This window comes from Hyperolius riggenbachi, chromosome 4, assembly GCF_040937935.1.
Source record: "Hyperolius riggenbachi isolate aHypRig1 chromosome 4, aHypRig1.pri, whole genome shotgun sequence".
Taxonomy (NCBI): domain Eukaryota; kingdom Metazoa; phylum Chordata; class Amphibia; order Anura; family Hyperoliidae; genus Hyperolius; species Hyperolius riggenbachi.
This window is the reverse complement of record NC_090649.1, coordinates 129,016,474-129,037,776: the sequence shown is the minus strand read 5'-3', so window position 1 is coordinate 129,037,776 and position 21,303 is coordinate 129,016,474. Positions and strand designations below refer to the sequence as shown.

General features: G+C 43.5%; 1 protein-coding gene across 1 annotated transcript in view; it reads left to right on the top strand.

The window, feature by feature from the left end:
* The window catches only part of PPP1R7 (protein phosphatase 1 regulatory subunit 7), a 44,974-nt gene that overhangs the window by 8,651 nt on the left and 15,020 nt on the right, over window positions 1-21,303 (top strand). The window contains exons 2-5 of the mRNA XM_068280629.1: window positions 360-443; window positions 1,225-1,280; window positions 5,332-5,397; window positions 8,569-8,699. Coding sequence (XP_068136730.1) covers window positions 360-443; window positions 1,225-1,280; window positions 5,332-5,397; window positions 8,569-8,699 — 337 coding nt within the window. The remainder of the gene's footprint in view (window positions 1-359; window positions 444-1,224; window positions 1,281-5,331; window positions 5,398-8,568; window positions 8,700-21,303) is intronic.

Genomic DNA, 21,303 nt, shown 5'->3' with positions numbered 1-21,303 from the left:
CCAGGGATTCCATCTGGGATGATTACATGTCATTACCGATGCGCCCCTGATTAACCACGTCTCCATACACACGACAGTAATAATGCTAGCCTCTGGCAAGAATCCAGCATTTGTACGGCAGCCACCGCCAACACTCAACCAGCGATCCGTCCTGGTGGGTCACCTCGGCCGAGAGCATTGTTTTACACTGCCCTGTTACTTTCTTTAGTAATTTGTACTTAATAATAATTTCCTTGGGAACTCTGCTGACAGATTTTAAAGCAATACAAGGTATTTTAGTGTGTAACGTGTCTTTGCTATCTTCTAACGTGTAATGAGAAGTGTAACATTTTTTTTCTTTCGTTAATTTTGGGCCATAGTTGATAAACGCAGAGAATCAGATGAATCTGCTGATGATGACATTAAGGAGAAGCGGGCGGTTCTGGATGGAGAAGTGCAGAATGGTAAGGAAGGGGCAGGTACCCTTTTATTCTGCTTTCTAGCCTGGTTTCTTAAACTTTTCAGCTGCATTGCTATCTGGATCAGCATCTGTAAATCTTATGCGTTTACAATGTAGTGATTCCAAGATCCTATGTAAGGATGGCTTGTCCTCCTCCTACCCAGACTGATCTCACATAAGCCCCTGGGACTGAGTGCCAAGGCTCTCTGAAAAGCTGTGGGCGAGGCTTGTTTAATTTATAGGAAATTAGAGTATTAAAACAAAACAAAAGTATTTGGCTTGAGAAATGCCCTATAAACTATATGAAAGGAACACAATTATGCAATGAGTAAAAGTTTCTCGGATCCACTTTAACAAAGATCTGTACATCTGTCTTCAAAGAGGGACAGATAAGTAAGCAAGAGGGACAGAGTGATTTTATTCCCAAAGAGGGACTGTCCCTCCAGTTGGGAGCTATGGTTGATGTCAGTGAATGGGAAACTACTTTCGCCCAGAGATTAACCCATTTTTAGGCTGAACTGAATGGTGGATGACTGCTGTGGACTTGTATTAGAACCAATGGCAAAATGACAATGGAACTAAAGGTCCATGCACATCAGTCCTTATTTTCTGGTTTGCATGCAAATTGTCTGCATCTTGGAATCAGGCCAATCAATCAGCAGGAACTATAGTTTATGGATCAATTCAAGCTGTTTACAGTTTGTATGAAAACTGAAAGTATCAACATCTCATTGACTAGCTCTGTGTGCCATATGATGTATTTACATTATTGCATTTGTATTCAGATGACTCCGACACACCGGTAAACCTGGATACCATCATTCTGGACCCTGAAGCTGAGGTAAGGAGTGGCTGCCTGCAGTACTTATCTGTCCGGGTCTTACATTGTGGTGTGTTTGTGGTAATCAAGAGAGGCTGCAAAAAATTCCATGTGTGTCCTGCCTGTATTCTGTTGTGCGTATGGTTTTAAAAAGAAAAAAATCAATGTGCTGTGCTGTGTGTGGATTAACTTAGAGTGGTGCTTCCTGTAAAATGTCCAGAGACAGGATGCATAATGGCTGAGCATGACTTGTCAGAAGCATGATGGGAAAAGTGTAGACATACCATGAAAAAAAAATGACAGGAACATTCAATCAAGAAGCTGAATTTGTTGATGCAATCACATTTCACCAGTTAATGGATTTCTTGCCCTCTAATTGTTCATCTGGAGTCAGGCAGACAATTATCTCTGTACTTCTATGTCGGTGCCTGAGCTACCAGTAACCACATTCATTTCTACAGTCTTCAACCTCAACAACAAAGTTAGCTTTTACTTTAGCACTATCCAATCATGAAACAACTTAACCTATTTAAAAATAAACGTTCTACTTTTATACCAATTATACTTTATATACGCACATGGTGGTGCAGTTATTGGGCACCAAAGAATGCATTGTGGGAGATCAGTCGCTCACTTAAAACTGAATTATTGCAAATAACCTTTGCAAATAAGGCTAACTACACCAAGCATTGCTTTTTAGTAGGAGTGTTTTTCCGTCTCTCTTTGGTCTCCTATACTTTCCTAGTGGTTTTGGGTTAACCCGAGCTGCTTCTGTTGTACTGGTCCGAGCCATATCAATCCCTGCCAGGCACTGAGGAGGACCAACAGTCCGAAACAGGCTGTCTGCATGTTGTGTTGATGTGGCTCTGTTCATTTTATAAGCTGTAGGCTTGCTATACACCAGCGGTTCTGGGTGCAAGTCTGGCTTCAGGGGCATAAACAGGTAGTTTGCATATTTAGTAGTGATGCATTGTGGGAGACGACAGTCGCTCACTTAAAGGGAACGTAAACTGAACTGAAAACCTTAAACTCGCCTGGGGCTTCTACTAGCCCTATGCAGCCACCCTGTGCCCACACCATCACCGAACAATCCTCCGGTACCCCGCAGTAGCAGAGTTTTATTTTTAGTGACTGGGCTAGTCGATGCCCAATCACACACATGTGCAGGACTTGATGGAGTACGTACGCGGCCAGGGCCAAACAGGTGCAGTGGCCATCCACTTGGTTGAGTCGCTGAAAACGAAACCTGGCCGCTGCGGGGTTCTGGAGCGTCATGGGCACAGGGCAGCTGCAGGGGGCTGGTAGAAGCACCAGGTAAGTTTAAACTTTTTTTTTTTTTTTTTTTTTACCCCTTAAGGACCAGGCTGTTTTTTGCTGATCTGTGCTGCGTGGGCTCTCCAGCCCACAGCACAGATCAGTGAGGCAGGACGACCAGCCTTCCCCCCCCCCCCCCCTTTTTTTTCCCACTAGGGGGATGACTTGCTGGGGGGGTCTGATCGCCGCCGCTCTGTGTGGCCAAGCGGGGTGGGGGGCTCCTCATAGCCCCCCTCCAGCGATTTTCAGGCTCGCCGCCTTTCCCTCCCTCCCCTCCTTGCTGTGGGCGGCACAGGACGGCGATCCGTCCTGCGCCGCCTCTGACAGGCTTCAGCCTATCAGATGCCGGCGATCCCCGGCCAATCAGAGGCCGGGTATCTCCGATCTCCTTAACAGCGCTGCTGCGCATGATGTTAAACAGTGTTTACAATTAGCCTGCGAGCCGCGATCGGAGGCTTGCTGGCTGTTCACGGAGACACCCTCCTCTGTGAACTGACATGGAAAGGTTTCCATGTAATTCCACTTACGACCTGCCGCCGCATATTGGCGTTAGGCGGTCGTTAAGTGGTTTTAAGTTCAGTTTAGGTTCTCTTTAAAACTGAATTATTGCAAATACCTTCTGTTTTAAGAAGGTAAATTACACTGAGCATTGCTTTGTATAAGGCGGGCTTTCTTTTTTTTTTTCTTAGCCTCCTATCATTTTCTAATGGTTTTGGGTCTACCCCAGGCTACTTGGGTATTCCAAATAATGCACCATACCACTTCTGAGCACAGCCACCCTTAGATGTGACTGAATTTGGGTTTGTGGGGTGAAGGGATAGCAAGTTAAATAATTACTTTACTTGACATGAAGGGCATTATATGACTGTTGCCTTCAAGTGATGGATCACGGAAAGGGGTTCTCTTGCATGTTCTAAAAAACAAAAACTTGCTTCTATTGGCTGGAATGTCCCATGCCATCCTCCTCTGATGCTCCGTTCCCTGCCGCCGGCACCAGTGTAATTATTCATCTAACTAGATGAATAGAACTGCGGCTGCGCGTGCTCGCTCCCTCGCGTGTCATCAGGAGCTTACAGCGCAGTACGAAGTTTTCTTGTACTGCGCCGTAAGCTTCCGATGACACGCGGGAGTGAGCACGAGCAGCCGCAGTTCTATTCGTCTAGTTAGATGAATAATTACATCGGCGGCGGGAAACGGAGCATCGGAGGATGGCGCGGGACATTCCAGCCGATAGAAGCCCCAGGTAAGTGGCGGTTTTTGATTTTTAGAACATGCAAGTAAACCCCTCTAAGGGGTTCAATTTTTCAATTATCCGCAGATTGGATCACTCATATTGAATCTGATAGAAATTGGTTCCTTTAAATGTCTAAACAAATTTTGTTTAATTTTTAACCAGAAAACAATCAAAAGTATTTATCAGAATAAGAAGAAAGATGTAGGTCGATTTGGAGGGGGGGGGGGGGGGGGGGGGGAGAGACATCGATGACTCATAGCATTGCAATGCATCGATTAGTGCAACACTGTGGTTCAATCAATTTTCATTAGATTCCCTATTGGAATCTATAAAAAACATTTGATGTGCTCTGTGTGGAAGGAATCTATTTCTTTCACAAGCAAATCGTTTTGCCACATCGGGTGGCAATCTTTAGGTATATGGCCAGCTTTACTTATCACTAACGATTATCATCTCATGGACCATCCCTATACAGGAGATCTGACTTCACTGGACACATTGGTACAGGTCCAAATCTATGGAAGCTAAAACGTGAGCTTGACAGCCAGGTAACCGCTGTGGTTGTTGTGTTCAATAGGGCATAAAAAGAGTAGTCCTCATATTAATCCTCTCCCTTTGGGGTTGATTAATAAACAAAACAATTAGTGGCCACTATGCATGCTATGCTCGCTCCTTGCAGCGTAGCATGCCTTACTTAGTTACGCTCATTGCTTCCATAGCAACGTGCGTAACTTTAAATACTGTCTGCTGCTGTGAAGAATCGTGACCGTGATACTTCACTAGCGTGACCGCTACTGTATTATCAGTCACTATACTTCACAGCAGTGGCCGGTATTTAAAGGAGCGCATGTTGCTATGGAAGCAACGTGCGTAACAAAGTAAGGCACACTATGCTGCAAGGTGCTAGCGTAGCGTGCATAGCGGCCGCTAATTGTTTTTTAACGCTGAAGCAGCACTCGTTTATGAATCTACCCCAAAGTCCTCAGAAATTCCTTTCTTGGTATTTGTCTCAATCTCCTTGCCTCATAAAAACTGGGGTGCAAAATATGTCGCTAGTAAACTCCACGCAGTGGAGGGACAGATTAAGGATTTGGAGGCATGATTGTATATGTTTGGGTAGCAATTTTTTTATTTTTTCCGTCAGTCTGCAGTCTGTGAGATCCTGCAATGTCTTTCTACTGCTCAGGAAGCTTGATTCCAAACACAGTCAAGACTGCCCGTATGTACTGTACTTCACAGTACCATACATGTCTATGTTGCCAGTATTTTCCCAGTGCTAAGGTTAAATCTATGGAAGCTGATTGGACTCTCAGCAGTCTGTGGAAAAGGCCATGTTGTCTCAAGTTATTACTGCTCATTGACCACCCGATGCCTTCTGCTGATTATCTGTGTGTTGGCGAAATCCATTCTGATGTTTTGGAATGTCTTTGTTTTACATAACAAAACAAAAATCATGTAGGTCATTACTTTTTTTTGTTTGCTTTTCTCTGTAATAACCTTTTTTATTTATGTTTTTTCATCTAGGAAGTTGATTTAAATCATATGCGAATAGGAACGATTCAAGGATTTGAGGTGCTCAGAAAAGTAAAGGTATGGCTCTATCTTTCTTTGAGGAGAATAATTTTTTTTTTCACTCCCTCTTCATCCTTACAGCTCCAATACACATTCTTCTTGTAGGCAAGTGTATCTTCCAGGGATAGGCCTTCGATGAGGGTGAACAGTGCAGAAAACCCAGACAGAAGTACCGTAACAAAACAAATGGTAGCATATCTGTAATGGAACATTGCAGATATCCTATCCATCTCTCTATGGGCACCATTCATTTATGGTGCCCATACATCTAGTGATGGTTGGACAGATGGACTATGAGACAGATTGGATAGAGATCTGTTAGTTGCACAGGCCTGTTCCCGATCCATTTCCATATGAAAATATTGAATAGGCCTCATAGTGCTGCATCTACCTGGCCTACCTGGAAAATATGTATTGCATGCTGCATATTTCTGAAGCACACATCCGATTTTCCCCCACCAGTCAGTGACTGCTGCATCCGGATGTCTGGAAGACAACCACAGCTGTCTGTGATACGGAAAGCTGGATGCAGAGAGCATCCGGCTAGTGGAAACCAGCCCTTTAGTGTGTTATACCTAAAACTTCATTTGGTTACTACAGTGATTTGCAAATATAAATGGCTTAAGGAACTACAAGTGCCACAATGCATTGCAGGAGTCTGACAGCCACAGTCATTATTTATAAAGGCATATGCATTATGGAGCTTGTAGTTCCTTAACAGCTGGAGAGATAAGTTTGCAGATCACTGGGTTACAACATAGAATGTAATTTTAAGAAAGTATTAATAGGATCCCTTCTCATGCAATGCTGTGATGGAATGCTATAATATTGGCATCAGCATTATTAAGCTCATTCCTTGTCTGTAGTAACTGTAGAATGTTGAATTTCATGCTGTATGGCATCATGGTTTGCTCTGTATTCTCTGGCATGTGCAATTTCTGTTAACATGCAGACATTCTGCAACCCGTATGCACAGGGAGTGGAGATGCTATTTTGTTGTTTTGCTTTTTATTTAATTTTTTACATTTTGGTTAAAGTGGACCTGAACTCCTGCACAGAACAGAAGGAAAACCTATAGAAATGCACCCAGTATGTATTTAGACAGTTTAGCCTGTTTAATTTCCCCTCATCTGGGAATAATCACAAGTGTAATTATCTTTAAGCTGTGTCAGCTGGCTGCCTCAGCAGAGCAACTAATTTGTAAACACAGGATGTTAACCCTATGTCCATGAAAGCAGGAAGTAGACACATTGCAGATTTATTGCAGGGTTTGTATTGGCTGTAACAAAAATATTTTTCTTTAAAAGTTCTGATCCTGTTTCTTATCTTTTAGAGCAGAGAGGGAAGTTCTGAGTTCAGCTCTGCTTTAAAGGAGTTATCAGCCAAAATGTACAAAATGAGCTTTAGGGCCCATTTCCACTATCGCGAATTCGCATGTGTTTTTCGCATGCAAATTCGCATAGCAATACAAGTGAATGGGACTGTTTCCACTTGTCAGGATTCCTTTGCGTTTTTCTGTGCAGAAAAATTTGCATGGCAGAGCCATCAGAATTCGCATACAGCATACCGCTATGCGAATCGCATACAATGCATTTAATAGGAAATTCGCATGCGGTTTGGGTATGCGAATTTTCACGTGAATTCGCATAGAAACAGTGGAAAATCACACCAGCACTGCCATGGTTAAATTCGCATACATCGCCATCCATGCGAATTCACATGAAAATTCGCATAGACTCGCATGTGAAATTCGCAGCCGCATGCAAATTTTTACCGCGGCGATTCGCACCGCACAAGTGGAAATGCAGCCTAACTCACCTGGGGCTTTCTTCAGGCCCTTGCAGCCGACTGTCCCACACCGACTGCTCTGAGCCGCTGTCCAGGTCTCCAAGCACGGTGCGGAGGTCGTCCTCATTGCGCCTGCGCTAACTGCCGCTGTCGCTCAAGCCCACGTTGTACGTGGCTTACAGCGCAGGCGCAGAACTACTCCGCCTGCTCAGGTGAGTAAAGCTCATTTTGTACACGTTGGCTGATAACTTCTTTTTAAAGAGGGATTGTACTGGCAGAACAAAAATTTCAGTGGCTACTTTTAGGTACAGGAAGCTCCCTGCCTGTGTCTTCACTCTGCTTACTTTCCACTGCTGAATAGACACGTTACCCTGCCAACAACTGAGTCACTTCAGCAGAAAAGGAAGGGGGGGGGGGGGTGGAGTCGGTACAAAAATCATCCGATTCAGACTCCTCAGTTTATGAAACCTCCGACTCCAGGTACCCAAAATGGCTCAGACTCCTCTAATCCGACTCTTTAGTCTAAGGGCCCGTTTCCACTATAGCGTTGCGGAATCGCCGGCGAATCACCGCAGGAAAATCGCATGCGGGTGCGATTCTGCATGCGTTTTTTGCCGCGATTTTGCATGCGATTTCGCATAGGTTAGGGTGATGCGATTTTAACCATGTCACTGCCTGTGTGAATTAACATGGGTACCTATGCGAAATCGCGGCAAAAAACGCATGGGGAAAACGCATGCGATTTCCCTATTAAATAAATTGCGTGCGATTCGCCTGCATTCCACACGCAGGCGATTCTGAGGGCCCTACCCTGCAGATTTTTTCTGCACAGAAAGACGTGCAGGAAAACGCACAAGTGGAAACAGTCCCATCCACGTGTACTGGCTGTGCGAATCCGCATGCAGGCAACGCATGCGGATTCGCGATAGTGGAAACGGGCCCTAATACTTAACAGGGCTGAGGATTTGGTACAAAAATCGTCCGACTCCCGACTCAGACTCCTCATGAAACCTCCGACTCCAGGTACCTAAAACTGATCCTGCTCCGACTCCACAGCCCTGGGGAGAGCGAACAGACATGCAGAGAGATTAATCTGGCAATGATTACGTTTGCAGATGAGCCAAAGATGAGCAATATTGTACTGCTCTCTGCAGTGAAAGTAAACCTTTGTTAACCAGATGGAATGCTTGGAAATGCTTCCAAATGTTCTTTTATGTACCTAAGAGTAGTTACCAATATTTTAGTTTTGGGAGTATAATCTCACTTTAATTTTAATAACTAGTATGAAATATCAGGCCAAACTTCCTTTATGGTTTATGTTCCCCTGCCTGTTCCTTTGAATTGTCTTTATCCATCACACCTGTCCTAACTTCCCCTCTCTCGTTCACTTTACCCCTGTAGACCCTGTGCCTGCGCCAAAACCTAATAAAGATGATTGAGAACTTGGATCAGTTGGTGACATTGAATGAATTGGACCTGTATGACAATCAGATCCGCATGATCCAGAACCTGGAGAACCTGAGTCTACTCCAGTGAGTCTCTTCCTCTATTCCACCAGGCTAGTCTCTTCTCTCCTCCCTCCCTACTTTCCTTTATCTTTGCATGACCCACTATCTGATTCCTTTGTTTTTGTTCTAACAGTGGCATGAAGTTCCACCTACAGTATACAATAACAAGCAGGTTGCTGTTTATTCAGGATCTAACAAGCAAACGGCATGCTTCAATACGTGTTCTGTCAAATAACATATCTACCGTATATCAAAACCTGGACAAGCTAATAATTTTTAGCCTTCATCTAGCTTGAAAGCATTTGTAGATCTGTATAAACAGGAAGTCCAGCAGGCTCAAGTAGTACTAGTTAAAGCTTGATAGGGGTACAAGAGCAGGCAGCACCCTTTTATCAACTAACCAAATAGATATTCTTAGTATTGTTCTTCATGATTTTTTAGTTATTTATCACCTTTTTTCTTTGATGTCCAAAAGTTAAATGATAGGTGAACAGTGGTGAAGGATTAAAAATACAAAACAGTGGGGGGTCCTAAAACTACTTGAAAGTGATCATGTTCGGGCGAATGCGCGGCGAGCCGGAAGGATGAGACAAAGAGATTTAGCTCCGTTCACCGCTAATCCTAAAGGCTGTTTATCGGGTGTTTTACAGCACCTACAGCTTTATTACCAGCTACCCCCTTCTGAACACTCAGTGCATGTCACGGAGACGCAAAACCCGAATAATTTCCAGTGCAGAGGTCAGTTAAAGACTATCTTCTCAGACCGCGGGTTGCAGCCATGTCGAACCAAGATGGCCGCGGTTCCCCGACCACGTCACAAGATTCATTGCCTGACACAGGCCCAGACTGGACCAGCTCCCGACCTTAACGGGATAAACCACTTACTAAAAGAGACCTGGAAGACAGTCTGGAGCAAATGTACTCTAGACTGGCTGGAAAATTTCAAACAGGACTTCGGCGGGTAGATACCACGCTGTCGCAGGAGATCATGTCTCGGGGCACTAGAACGGATGTCCTTGAGATGAAACATGACAACTTACTTCATTCCCACAAGGAGTTACAAGCAGCCCACAAAAACTTGCAGGAATCTGTCAAGCTACTCCAAACACAGTCAGAAGACTTGGACAATCGCAATCGGAGAAATAATCTAAGGATCCGAGGCCTTCCGGAATCCTACCAGGATCTACTTCCGCATGTTACCAATATATTCAAAAAGCTTGTACCTGAAGCCCCGGAGGGTGTGTTCACTTGCGACAGAATACATCGAGCTCTCAGAGCACAACCTGCACCTAATCTACCACCTAGAGACGTTGTCTTATGTATGTAGGACTTTTTAATCAAGGAGCAAATTTTTACAAGCTGCTGGATCCTCGAGCACACTTGCTTATGAAGATCACGCAATCCAAATATATCAGGATATATCCCCAATCGTGCTGGAAAAACGCAAAGGAATGAAATCCATTACATCAGCGTTATCTGTTGCACAAATCAAATATCGATGGGGGTATCCCCTTAAATTTATAGTGACGCATGGTGACGATACGCATATAATCTACACGCCGTGAGAAGGTGACAAGCTTCTAGCTACACTAGACCTATCCTGCGGCTCCTCTCCCTCTCAAGGATCTCAACAGCAACCACTATCCCCCATCTGGTCAAAGCGTGGCTCGAGAGCTGGCAGCTCCTCTCCGAAAGCAATGGATCCCACCTAAGGCCTCTTTTACACTTGGACGTTGCGTTTTAGGGGCACGTTATGCGACCTTAACATCCCCTAACGCAACGCATGGTGGTGCTGAAGTTGGATGTCAGATTGAGCCGCGTTATGCGGCTCTTGGTGCGCTGTTTTCGTTCTATCTAAACTGATAGAACAGCCGTTCCAGGATAGTGATGGGAAGTCCGGATCTTTTCAAGGATTCGGATTATTCGAATCGGATCATTGAAAAGATCCGGATCTTTGAACCGAATCATTTGAATCATTTTTCTCGGGAAGCAGACTGGGGGTGAAATGACTAGCAGGACACTACTTTCCTGCACTGTACATTCTGTATGTTCTTGTTTCTTCCAGACAGACATGAATCGTTCATTGTGGTGATCCAGATGATTCGACTCACAAAAAAGATCCGGATCAAATGAACGATTCATTCATGATCCGGACAATCCTAAGAGTCCAGGTTACTCACCACAGTGCAGTGAATATTAGTTAGCCATGTGGCTAGTCACTGAGCATGTGCAAGCACTCTAACGCAGCCCAGTATAACGCACAGCATGCTGCACTTTCATTCAACGTGTAGCGTTACAATGTAACGCAACCTGGGCACTCTGAACAGCACATTGATTTTTCATTACTGTGAGGTTGGACTGGTTGCCTGTAACGTGGGACTTTAACGTCCCACTGTGAAAGCAGCCTAAATCTACATCCGGCTGTACGACCAATAGGTCTCTACTGCTTCAACTTTGGATTGGTGATATAACCAATAACTTTGAATCTTGTTTTTCTTTTTTTGCATTAGTACTTTTTTCTAACTATACTTCACCCTGCCTCTGAACATTTTAGCATGTATATGTTATGGGCCCATCTCTACGGCCTCCCCTGGACTGGGCTACACGCAGTGTGTCTACCCCCTCGGCCATTGGGTCTCTCCTTGGCTGTTGTATCTCAGGGACTCTTCCCCCTTACCTATTGGGGATGTTACCTGCTGAACCTAACGGTTTTCTACTACCCACTTCTGACAAAAGAAGCTTTGTTCAGCCGACCTAATATAGGTTTCATTGTTAATTGCACTTTATTTCGATTTTATGTTTTATTGATGCTTAAGGTTCTATTATCTTGCTATGTCTTAGCTCAGGAGCTTTTTACACTTAAAGTACTTGTACGGACCAACCGGTTAATATCTGATCCAATGTATGAGGATGGCAATGCCCCCAATCCAATCTTTGAATTTCTGCTAATCCCTAGGTATACCAATGGTGCTCCGTTTAATTAGTCACAATGTACAGGGCTTTAATTTGCCCAATAAGAGGAGGAAAGCATCTAGAGAGCTGAAAGCGAATATCCTGTTTTTACAGGAGACCCACTTCTCTGCAGCTGATGGTTTTAAATTCCTTGACAGATCTTTCCAGAAAATGGAAAATTGTATACTCACCTATCGGTAATTTTCCTTTCCTGTACAAATTCCACGTCAGCATACTATGGGTTAACCCCGCCCCTTTGATCCCCTCAGGACATGAAACTATAAAATTAAAGATGGCTGCTTAGATCGGTGCTTTTTGTAACTAGGCCTATTAACCTATGACTACGTTTGTGGTGGGAGATCCCGTATGCTGACGTGGAATTTGTACAGGAAAGGAAAATTACCGATAGGTGAGTATACAATTTTCCATTTTCCTATACAAATCCCCGTCAGCATACTATGGGATTTAACTATTACCAATGTAATAAGGGTGGGAATCATAATATGATGCTTCAAATAATATTTCTTTATTCAGATTTCATTGAGAGAAAAAAGAAAAAAACATATACCTTCCACTTTTTATTTATTTATTTTTTTACATATCATGAGAGGACAAAACTTTCCTTCCAAACTCAGCGGTAGTAGACGCTGCAGGGTCTACTTTATGATTTATAAAAGTGTGTATAGTCGACCAATTGGCCGCTCTGCAAATGGTCTCTGGTGAGACTCTAGCATATGCTGCCCATGAGGCTGATAGTCCCCTTGTAGAATGGGCTCTGACTTCCTCTGGTGGTTGTTTGCCCATGGTGGTATATGCTGTTCTTATTGCCCTGACTAACCAGGTAGCAATGGTCCTAGAAGTGGCGGCATGTCCTTTTCTATACCCCGAGGGAATTATGAATAGTCTGTCCGTCTTTCGTAATGGTTTAGTGAGTTCGAGATATGCGGACAATATTAGGGGAATATCCAAAGATTTAGGATATTGATTAGATTCTTGTATATAACTGGGTAGGTTCCATTCTTGGTTAAAATGGTAGGATGTTGCGACTTTTGGAATAAACTCCTGGACTGGTCTGAGGGTGACCCTGTCCTGGAAAAATTGCAAATATGGACTGGTGCAGGCCAATGCCTGGATTTCCGATGTTCGTCGGGCTGATGTGATTGCAATTAGAAAAATTGTTTTGATGGTCAAGTTATATAATGTGCATTCCTGTAATGGTTCAAATGGTGGACCTGTCATACCCTGTAGGACGAGAGGTAGGTCCCACTGTGGGTAGAGATTTCTCTTTGCTGGTCTTAGCTTAGTGGCAGCCTTCACAAATTGTATGATCAATGGATGTAGTGACCATCGTTGGTCGGTTAAGGCTGAAACTGCCGAGATATGGACTTTTAACGTATTGATTCCAAGACCTAGTTGTAAGCCTTGTTGCAGGAATTGCAGTATGTCTGTTACTTTTGGCCTGTACGGGTCAGCCTGGTTTGCCATAGCCATTTCCGTAAACTTTGCCCAAATTCGATGATATGTTGAGTTTGTAGAGTTTCTCCTTGCTTGTAACAGAGTTTCTATTACTTCTTGTGAACATCCTAAAAGTGCAAGTTTTTGCCTTTCAGCTTCCATGCCGTCAAAGCTAAAATCTCTGGGTTGGGATGAATTAGATGTCCCTGAGAGAGCAGGTTCTGTGGGCATGGCAGTGGTAGTGGTTCTGCTATCGCTAGTTCCCGCAGTAATGGGTACCAGGGTCTGCGTGGCCAGTTTGGAATTACTGTCAATACTGTAGCTGCCTGTTGCTGAATCTTCTTCAGGACATGGTAAATCATTGGTATTGGAGGAAATACATATGCTAGGGTAAAGTTCCACTCTATTGTTAAGGCATCCCAGCCTACTGCTTGTTTGAACTTGTACCGGGAGAAAAACTTCCTGCATTTCGAGTTGTTGGGTGTAGCCATCAAGTCTATCTGAGGTTGGCCCCAAGTCCTGCAGATTATGTTGAATACCTGGTTGTTTAGTGACCACTCGTTGTTGTCGTAGTGCGAACGACTCAGACTGTCCGCTACTAAATTCTGGGTTCCTGGAATGTGGATTGCTTGGATCTGCGATACATTGGTTTGTGCCCAAGTCATAATAGGTGTTACCTCCTTCATTAAGGTACGGCTGTGGGTCCCCCCCCTGATTCTGTATATAAGCTACAGCTGAGGTATTGTCCATCTTTATTAGGACCGATTGGTTGGTGATCATGCTTGCAAAGTGTAGGAGCGCCTTGAAAGCTGCTCTCAGTTCCAGTATGTTGGCTGAAATGTTCTCTGTGTGGTATCTCCATTCTCCTTGTGCCAGGTGATGATTGAGATGTGCCCCCCAGCCCGTCTGACTCGCATCCGTCACTATTACTAATGGTGTTGGTGCCTGGATATTGTGACCGTTCAATAGGTTGGATGGGTTCTTCCACCAGGCTAATTGCGCCCTTGTCTTTGGTTGTATTCTTATCTGCTGTTGTAAACTCTTGCCGTCCCACTGGTCCAGAAAATTTGTCTGGAGAGTTCTCATGTTCCATCTCGCCCATCTGATCATAGGGATGGTTGATGTCATCGTGCCCAGAATTCTCATGCATTCTCTCGCCTGTATTGACTGTGTTTGCTGTGCTAGATTAATCATTGTTATGATGTTGCGCATCTTCTCCAAGGGAAGTTTGACTGAATTTTGCAATGTGTTTATCTCGGCCCCCAAAAATATTAAGTTCTGTGTTGGCACTAACTTGCTCTTTTTCCAATTCACTAGCCATCCACACCTCCCCAGTTCGTCTAGAAGGATACTTCTGTGTTCTATAGCGATCTGTTGAGAAGCAGCAATCAAAAGAATGTCGTCTAAATATGCGTGAATTCTTAAACCTTTCTGTCTTAAAAGTGCTATTATTGTTACTAATACTTTGGTAAATGTTCTGGGAGCAGTGGAGATGCCGAACGGGAGTACTTTGAATTGGTAATGTTGAGGTCCGATTGCAAATCTGAGGTATCTTTGGTATTCCTCCTGTACTGGAATGTGTAAGTATGCATCTGCAAGATCCACGGACAGCAACCAATCCTCTGGTTGAATTGACGGTAAGATTGTCTGCAGAGACTCCATCTTGAATGATTCCAGGGAGATGTGCGAGTTTAGTTGTCTCAAATCTAGTACCGGACGCAGGTCGCCAGTCTTCTTCTTGACGAAGAAAAGTGGGGAATAAAAACCTCTGAACATCTGCTGCAGGGGAACCTGGATTATTGCTTCTTTTAATATTAGGTCTTCTAAATACTGGGCTAAAATGTCCTTTTGTTCCTGAGTTTTTGGCATGTTGGTGGACTGAAAATAATCTGGAGGAAATCCGTCTTTGAAATGCCACGAATGGCCCCTTCTTATCGTATTGATTACCCACGGGTCCTGTATTGCTTCCGCCCACACATTGACGTATTTGTTTAGGCGACCCCCTACTTTGTCTGTGTGGGCGGGCGTCCCCTCAGAAAGACTTTGCTGGTTGGGGGGTTGGGTTACCGGTGCATTGCTTGTTATATCTGGCGATGTTTGCCTGTCCACTCTGCCATTGTCTACGAAAATTGCGGTTATTTCTATTTGTGGGCCAGTCTCTGGAACGAGATTGATACCCTGCTCTATTGCCTGAGCTTCGTTGCCTTTTCAGGCGACGATCCTGTGGGAGCAATCCAGATTTTCCTCCCGTTACTCTCTTAATTGCTGTATCGAGTCTGTCGCCGAAAAGGTTTTTGCCGTCGAAAGGAATTTTACACCATGTGACCTTAGAATTTGAATCTGCTGACCAAGATTTTAACCACATGGCTCTCTTGGTGGTTACAGAATTTAACATGGCCCGCGAAGTACAGCGCAAAATATCAAGAGGCCTCGCCGATAAAATCCGACGCTATACGAAAATCATCTAACGCAGCTATAAGAGATTTTTTATCCAGGTTCGCCTGGATTGCTCCCTCCAGATTGTCCGCCCACGTTCTAATTGCTCTGGAAATAGATGTCAATGCGATTGCTGGGCGACATGCGCCACCCATATTAGTATATGACTTTTTAAGATCAGCGTCCATCTTCCTTTCCATAACATCTTTAAATGCTGTAGCATCTTCCGACGGTAAAGTTATATGTTTGGCTGTTGGCTTTCTTTAGATGTGGAAAATAACGTTTAGATTTAGTAGGTGGTTCCATATCCTCTTCCCACTGTATAGTTTCCTTAATGATTTTATAAATGGACTAATTAATGAAAAGTCAAAACCTAAGTTCATTTCCTCATCTTCTTCCTGATCTTCACCGAGAACGGTGTCTTCTTCTTCAGCGTTAAAATAAGACGTTGAAGTAGAAGCTGTTTGTTCCAGTAAAGTTTGCTGAACAATCTCAATTAATTTTGGTAAGTCTGGGCTGGGGGTTACTTTTTCCTTTGGCAAGGTGTCAAAACACGTTGCACATACTAGTTTTCCAGGTAGTGGATATTCTCCACAGGCCCAGCAATAACTCTTAATTCTTTGGGGGGACTGATGTTTTTGTTTTGATTTCTGCTTTGAAGATGCACTTTGGCTGGATCCAGAAGATGCCTCCTGAGAACGGGATTCTCGTGGAGTTTCTTTGGATGAACCCCTACTTGAGGGCTGTACACATATAGAAAGCAAAAAAACAAAAACAAAAAGATACCTATTAGTATCAATCCACTCTTTTCCCTACCTACATACTTATCCTCTATAGCTCTTACCCATTATGCTGGGGCTGGTCTGTATAGACTTGAGCACTATCTTCCTCCATTTAGTGTATCTGCAAATATATATAGTAGATTCAAGGTAGAAGGTATTTGTGTTGGAACTGCCTGGTCTAAGGGGACAATAATATGATGTATGATTAAGGTGACTCACCCTGTAAAGAAAAGTTCACTGCACCGGGCTGACCAACAATGTTTCCTCCTGCGTAAAAACATCCTCATTAAGCTGCTGTTCGTAAGGTTATAAATGTAAGAAAAAGCCTGGGAGGTATATACGCTCCCCCTACCTCCTTCTGCCGCAATCCGCATTATGTTGATCAGCGTTCTGCACGCTGAGCCGTCTGCCTTTATTCCCCACGTCTTCCGCGTTGGGATGCGCGTGACGTTTTTCCTGTCCAGCCACCGTGGCACGCAGATTCCTTTCCTCCCTTCGTCCTCCAGGACGGCCCCTCCTGAGATTGTGTAAGTCCCCCCTCCCAAATCGGAAACACCTTAAGAGAATTAAAATAATTAATTGATGCAGTATAAATCCCACCTCCTCACAATCTCCCACAGTTTTTTGTTTGTTTCCCAGACCTCACCACGGAAGCACCAGGGAAGGTTGTTCCTTTCAGTAGGGGAGCCTGTTGGCACCTGCTGCACCATTTTTATTGTTTTTTCTTTGTTTTTTTATTTTTTTGTAAAGTATAATTTAGGCTTGTTACTGGTGTGCGGCCTAGAATAGGAAGCTAAGCAGGAGGTTAACTGTTTTTTTCCTATTTTGAATGAAGGGGACTGGAGAGGTTCCCTCTCTTCATTATACTTTCTGCGGGCATGGCGGCGGTAAGCAGAGATGCCGGATTTTCCGCATGCCCGAATATGACGTAAGTTTGCATGATAGGTCGCATGTATGCATCATTGGATACGCGTGAGCGCGTGGTGCGTACTGCGTCATGCATAAAACGTCATGCGTACTGATCGTGTTAGATGGCTGAAAGTGCGAGTTTTGTAAACCGCCATGGCCACGCTATACACGCAGACGCTACAGCTCTGAGGGGGTCATGGTGCAGTCAAGTGGGCCCACCACAGAAGCTCAGGAGAGTGCTGCAACTGGTGAGACTGAGCAGTCAGGTCACATCCACCGGTAAGCAAACACATTGCAGTGTTTATTGCAGACTCCTGTCTTATTGTTAATGGGTACATGTTAGTAAGACTCTTGGTGTTTGAGTTGTTTTGTACTACAGAAACTCAAAAGCACTTCAAAGTCTAGCTGATGTACTAAATGTGGTTGCAAGTTGCCTGAAGGAACCTCTAAGACTTTGTTTGGTCTGTTATATCAAGTCTAAGTCTTATGCTCCTAGACCTGAAAGTACCACAGTAGCTTTATTTGACCTGATGAAACCCATGAAACAGGAAATGGCTACAACTTTCTCAGCTTTCAGGGCAGCTTTACCCTCTTGCCCTATGCAGGCTACACCTTTTTGTTCTGGCAATTCCCTCAAATTCAAGCGTTCATACCACAGGGAAGCAGCCATATACATAATCAATTGCTTGATTGTTGGAATCATTTAAATCTGGGTCTCAAAGTAGATTTTTCCACAATCAGGGATTGTGCATTTTGATTGAAGCATGGCTGATTACAATGAATGGCTGTGTTGCGGATTATGCAAATACATGCATACATATTTTGGTTGGCCATAATATTCTGAAAGCAGTTATACTTTCATGTAATGATTTGTGCACAAATGTTATAACAAGTTTGGGTTTTCTGTTAATGATTTGTGTGCATACATTTTCAGACAATTATATGCATGCTTAGTTTATCTGCCAGCAGGTGTGCTTTACAGATCCTGAATGCAATGCTACTTATCAGATAATTATGTGCAGGGCTTAGCACATGGATATTCTGAATGCAATGGTGCATTTCAGATAGGAGTTATGTTCAGGGATTGGCACATGTTCTGAATGCAATGCAGAATTACATGCAAAAAATATGCAGAAACCTTCAGTTTGCAAAGCTAATTTTCAGATAACAATGGTGTGTAATAATTATACACAGACATTCTGTTTGCAATAGCAAGTGCTCTTTTCAGATAGTGATGCTGGTAGCAGGTGTGCTTTCAGAAGATAATTTTGTGCAGGGAATATGCACAGGAGTCAAGCTATTAGCAGATGTGTTTTTACTTATGTGCAGGGATTCTGCACATAGACATTTGAATTGCAACACTGTTTTTTTTTTGCATATAAATAGATGCAAGGTTGATGCATAAGTTATTCTGATGGCAAGTTTGTTTAAAAAAAAAAAAAAAATTTTTTTAAAGGGACAGTGGCTAGTGTGGTGGTTAAGGGCTCTACCTCTGACACTGGGGACTGGGATTAGTACCTTAGCTCTCCCTGTTCAGAAAGCCTACACCTGTTCGGTAAGGAGTCCTTGGGCGAGGCTCTTTGGAACTGCTACTGCCTACTGAGCGTACCTTAATGGCTGCAGCTCAGACGCCTTCCGTCCGTCGGGACAGAAGCGCAACATAAATGCTGAGGCAGCAATTCAGGATTCAATCCCAAGTCTTTTTCATTTGCAGTCCTGAGTACTTCCTTGATGGGTTACAAGTGTTCCCAGGATCTTTATGAAAGAACATGATTTTAATAGCAGCAATCTGAGTATACAGAAGATATTTTCTAGCTTTACCTAGCTGTGAAAATGAAGGAAGACCTAAAATAATATGCAGGTTGTTTTACAACTGTAGAGTATTTAGGATGGATCTGCAGAAAGGATTGGATCAAAAACACTCTGATAGTTTTTCAGAGCAAAGGTGGTCACAGACAAGCTATGTCTTTCATTTTGCCTGTATTCCAGTTGTTGCTTATGCACAAACTGTCTACAAAATATTTAAAACAGCAATTCTATGTCAGTGGTTGGATAGAGAAATCGATCTGGATGTCAGATCCAGTGACTCTCCCTAAAAATGGAATTCTCAACCAAATCTGCAATTGAATGGATTATAAAATCCATTCGTTATTACGACAGATGCAAGACTCTGGAGTTGTACAGGGCATCTGAATATCAATTAAATGCATGACAGGTATGCTTCACTGGAGAAAATATTCTCTTTAATCTACTGGCAGTCTGGAGTACGCTCCAGAAATGAGAGAATCGGTTGGAAAACAGATTCGTGAATCTTCACACTGGGAATTACACTTGTGACTCAATTTAAACTAACAAGTGGGACTTATAGTCCACCCATAATCTTAAACTACCTATGCTCAGACATTCTGCTGGGCAGTGAACAAGGTGCTTCCTTAAGATCATCTTATCTCAAAGGAAGGGATATTATTCTAGCATGTAGGTTGAGTTGCAAACAACCATCTCAGAACTGGCGTCCGAACAAATATGTTTGACAATTTGCAGCTACCTGGTTTCTGCTTGGAACAATGTTGTTTGTTTTTTCTCCAGAGAGTGTGAACACTTTTGTTGCGGCACAGGGGGGAGCATACGTTTGTTTTTTCCCCCTTGAAGGGTACTTCGAAAAGGGATGTAGGATCAGAAGACAGGTATTCTTTTTGCATCAGACTGACCAAAACAGGTTTGGCACCTGCTGTAGCCCTACCTTTGGTAAAGGTGCCATTGTTCTTGCAGATCTTGGATGATCTTTGTGAGCATGGTCAGGCCATTTTATAGTGGCCTCTCGATATCTGAAGGCATGGTCTGTGTAAGAATTTATATGCTGGTTGCCATTGGCAACAGCACCACACACCTTTTGCTCCGGCACCAGAAACTCATCAGCATACAGGGGATAGAGCGGAGACAGCCTTCTTCACCTTTCAAAGGGCTTTATTAAGCATTCTTGTGTTGGCATGGGCATGTGACCCACCTCATTAATAAGCCATTGCTTTATAACCTAGTTACAAAGAATGCAATGTTTTGTAAATATAGGCTTTGTTTATGGTGTCCGTCTAACTGTCGGGGGCAGTTAGACCTGATAACCCATTATGTGGCCTTCCAAGAGGGACATGTTCCTGGTACATGACTGTATCATTTCTCTCCGAGAAACTCTGCTTAAAGAGACCCTGTATCTCAAGTCTTTACTAGACTTCAGTACCTGAGACTAGAATTCAAGTATACTTACATTCCAACAGTCTGCTCATCCTAAAGTGAGGCTGCCATTCGTCTGAATTAGTAAGGCTATCACTATACAGACTTAGTCCTTAGATGTTTGTTGGTGGTGACAGCGGCGGCCAGGTGTATTGGAGAAATACAGGCCCTATACATTTAACCACCATCCATGTCTGTCCTGAAGAATAGAATTGATTTCAGGTTACCGCTCTTATTTCTACGAAACTTAGGTCTGATTTCCACAAGGATCAGAGAATCTTTATCTTTTCCTTATGTGCTAATTTCTCAATTAAAAAAGAGGTAAATTAAGCTCACTGGATATGAGGGTGAAGCTACCGCATGGGCCTCTTATGTCACATTCATAAAGCTCTATCGTTTTGGATCTACCAAGAAATCAATCCTTGGAGTGGTCCTATCCTGAGAAGAGGTTCTATTCTAACTCTCATTGGTCACCTATGGTGGAGGCAAGCAGAAGCCAAAAAGTATGGTTACCGGTAATTAGTTTTCCACGTAGCCTCCACAACAAATGGATATACCCACCTAAATCCATTGCTAAATCTCCTACTGATTCAAGGTAATATTCAATGCACTCAGGATAGGTAGAATGAGGTGGTACTTATATTGCATCTTAGACTTCATGTCCCATTGGGAAGAACCAAGGACTGGAGAAATTCAGCTAACCTTCTGATAGCGTTTGGAGGTTCTAGAACAGGAGTTCAGGTTTCTAGAGCTACGGTGTCTAGATGGATTAAGGAGGTTATTACTCTTGCTTACTCAGAAGCTCAGGTAATAGCACCTGCTCATATTACAGCACACTCGACCAGATCTTTATCGACGTCATGGGCAGA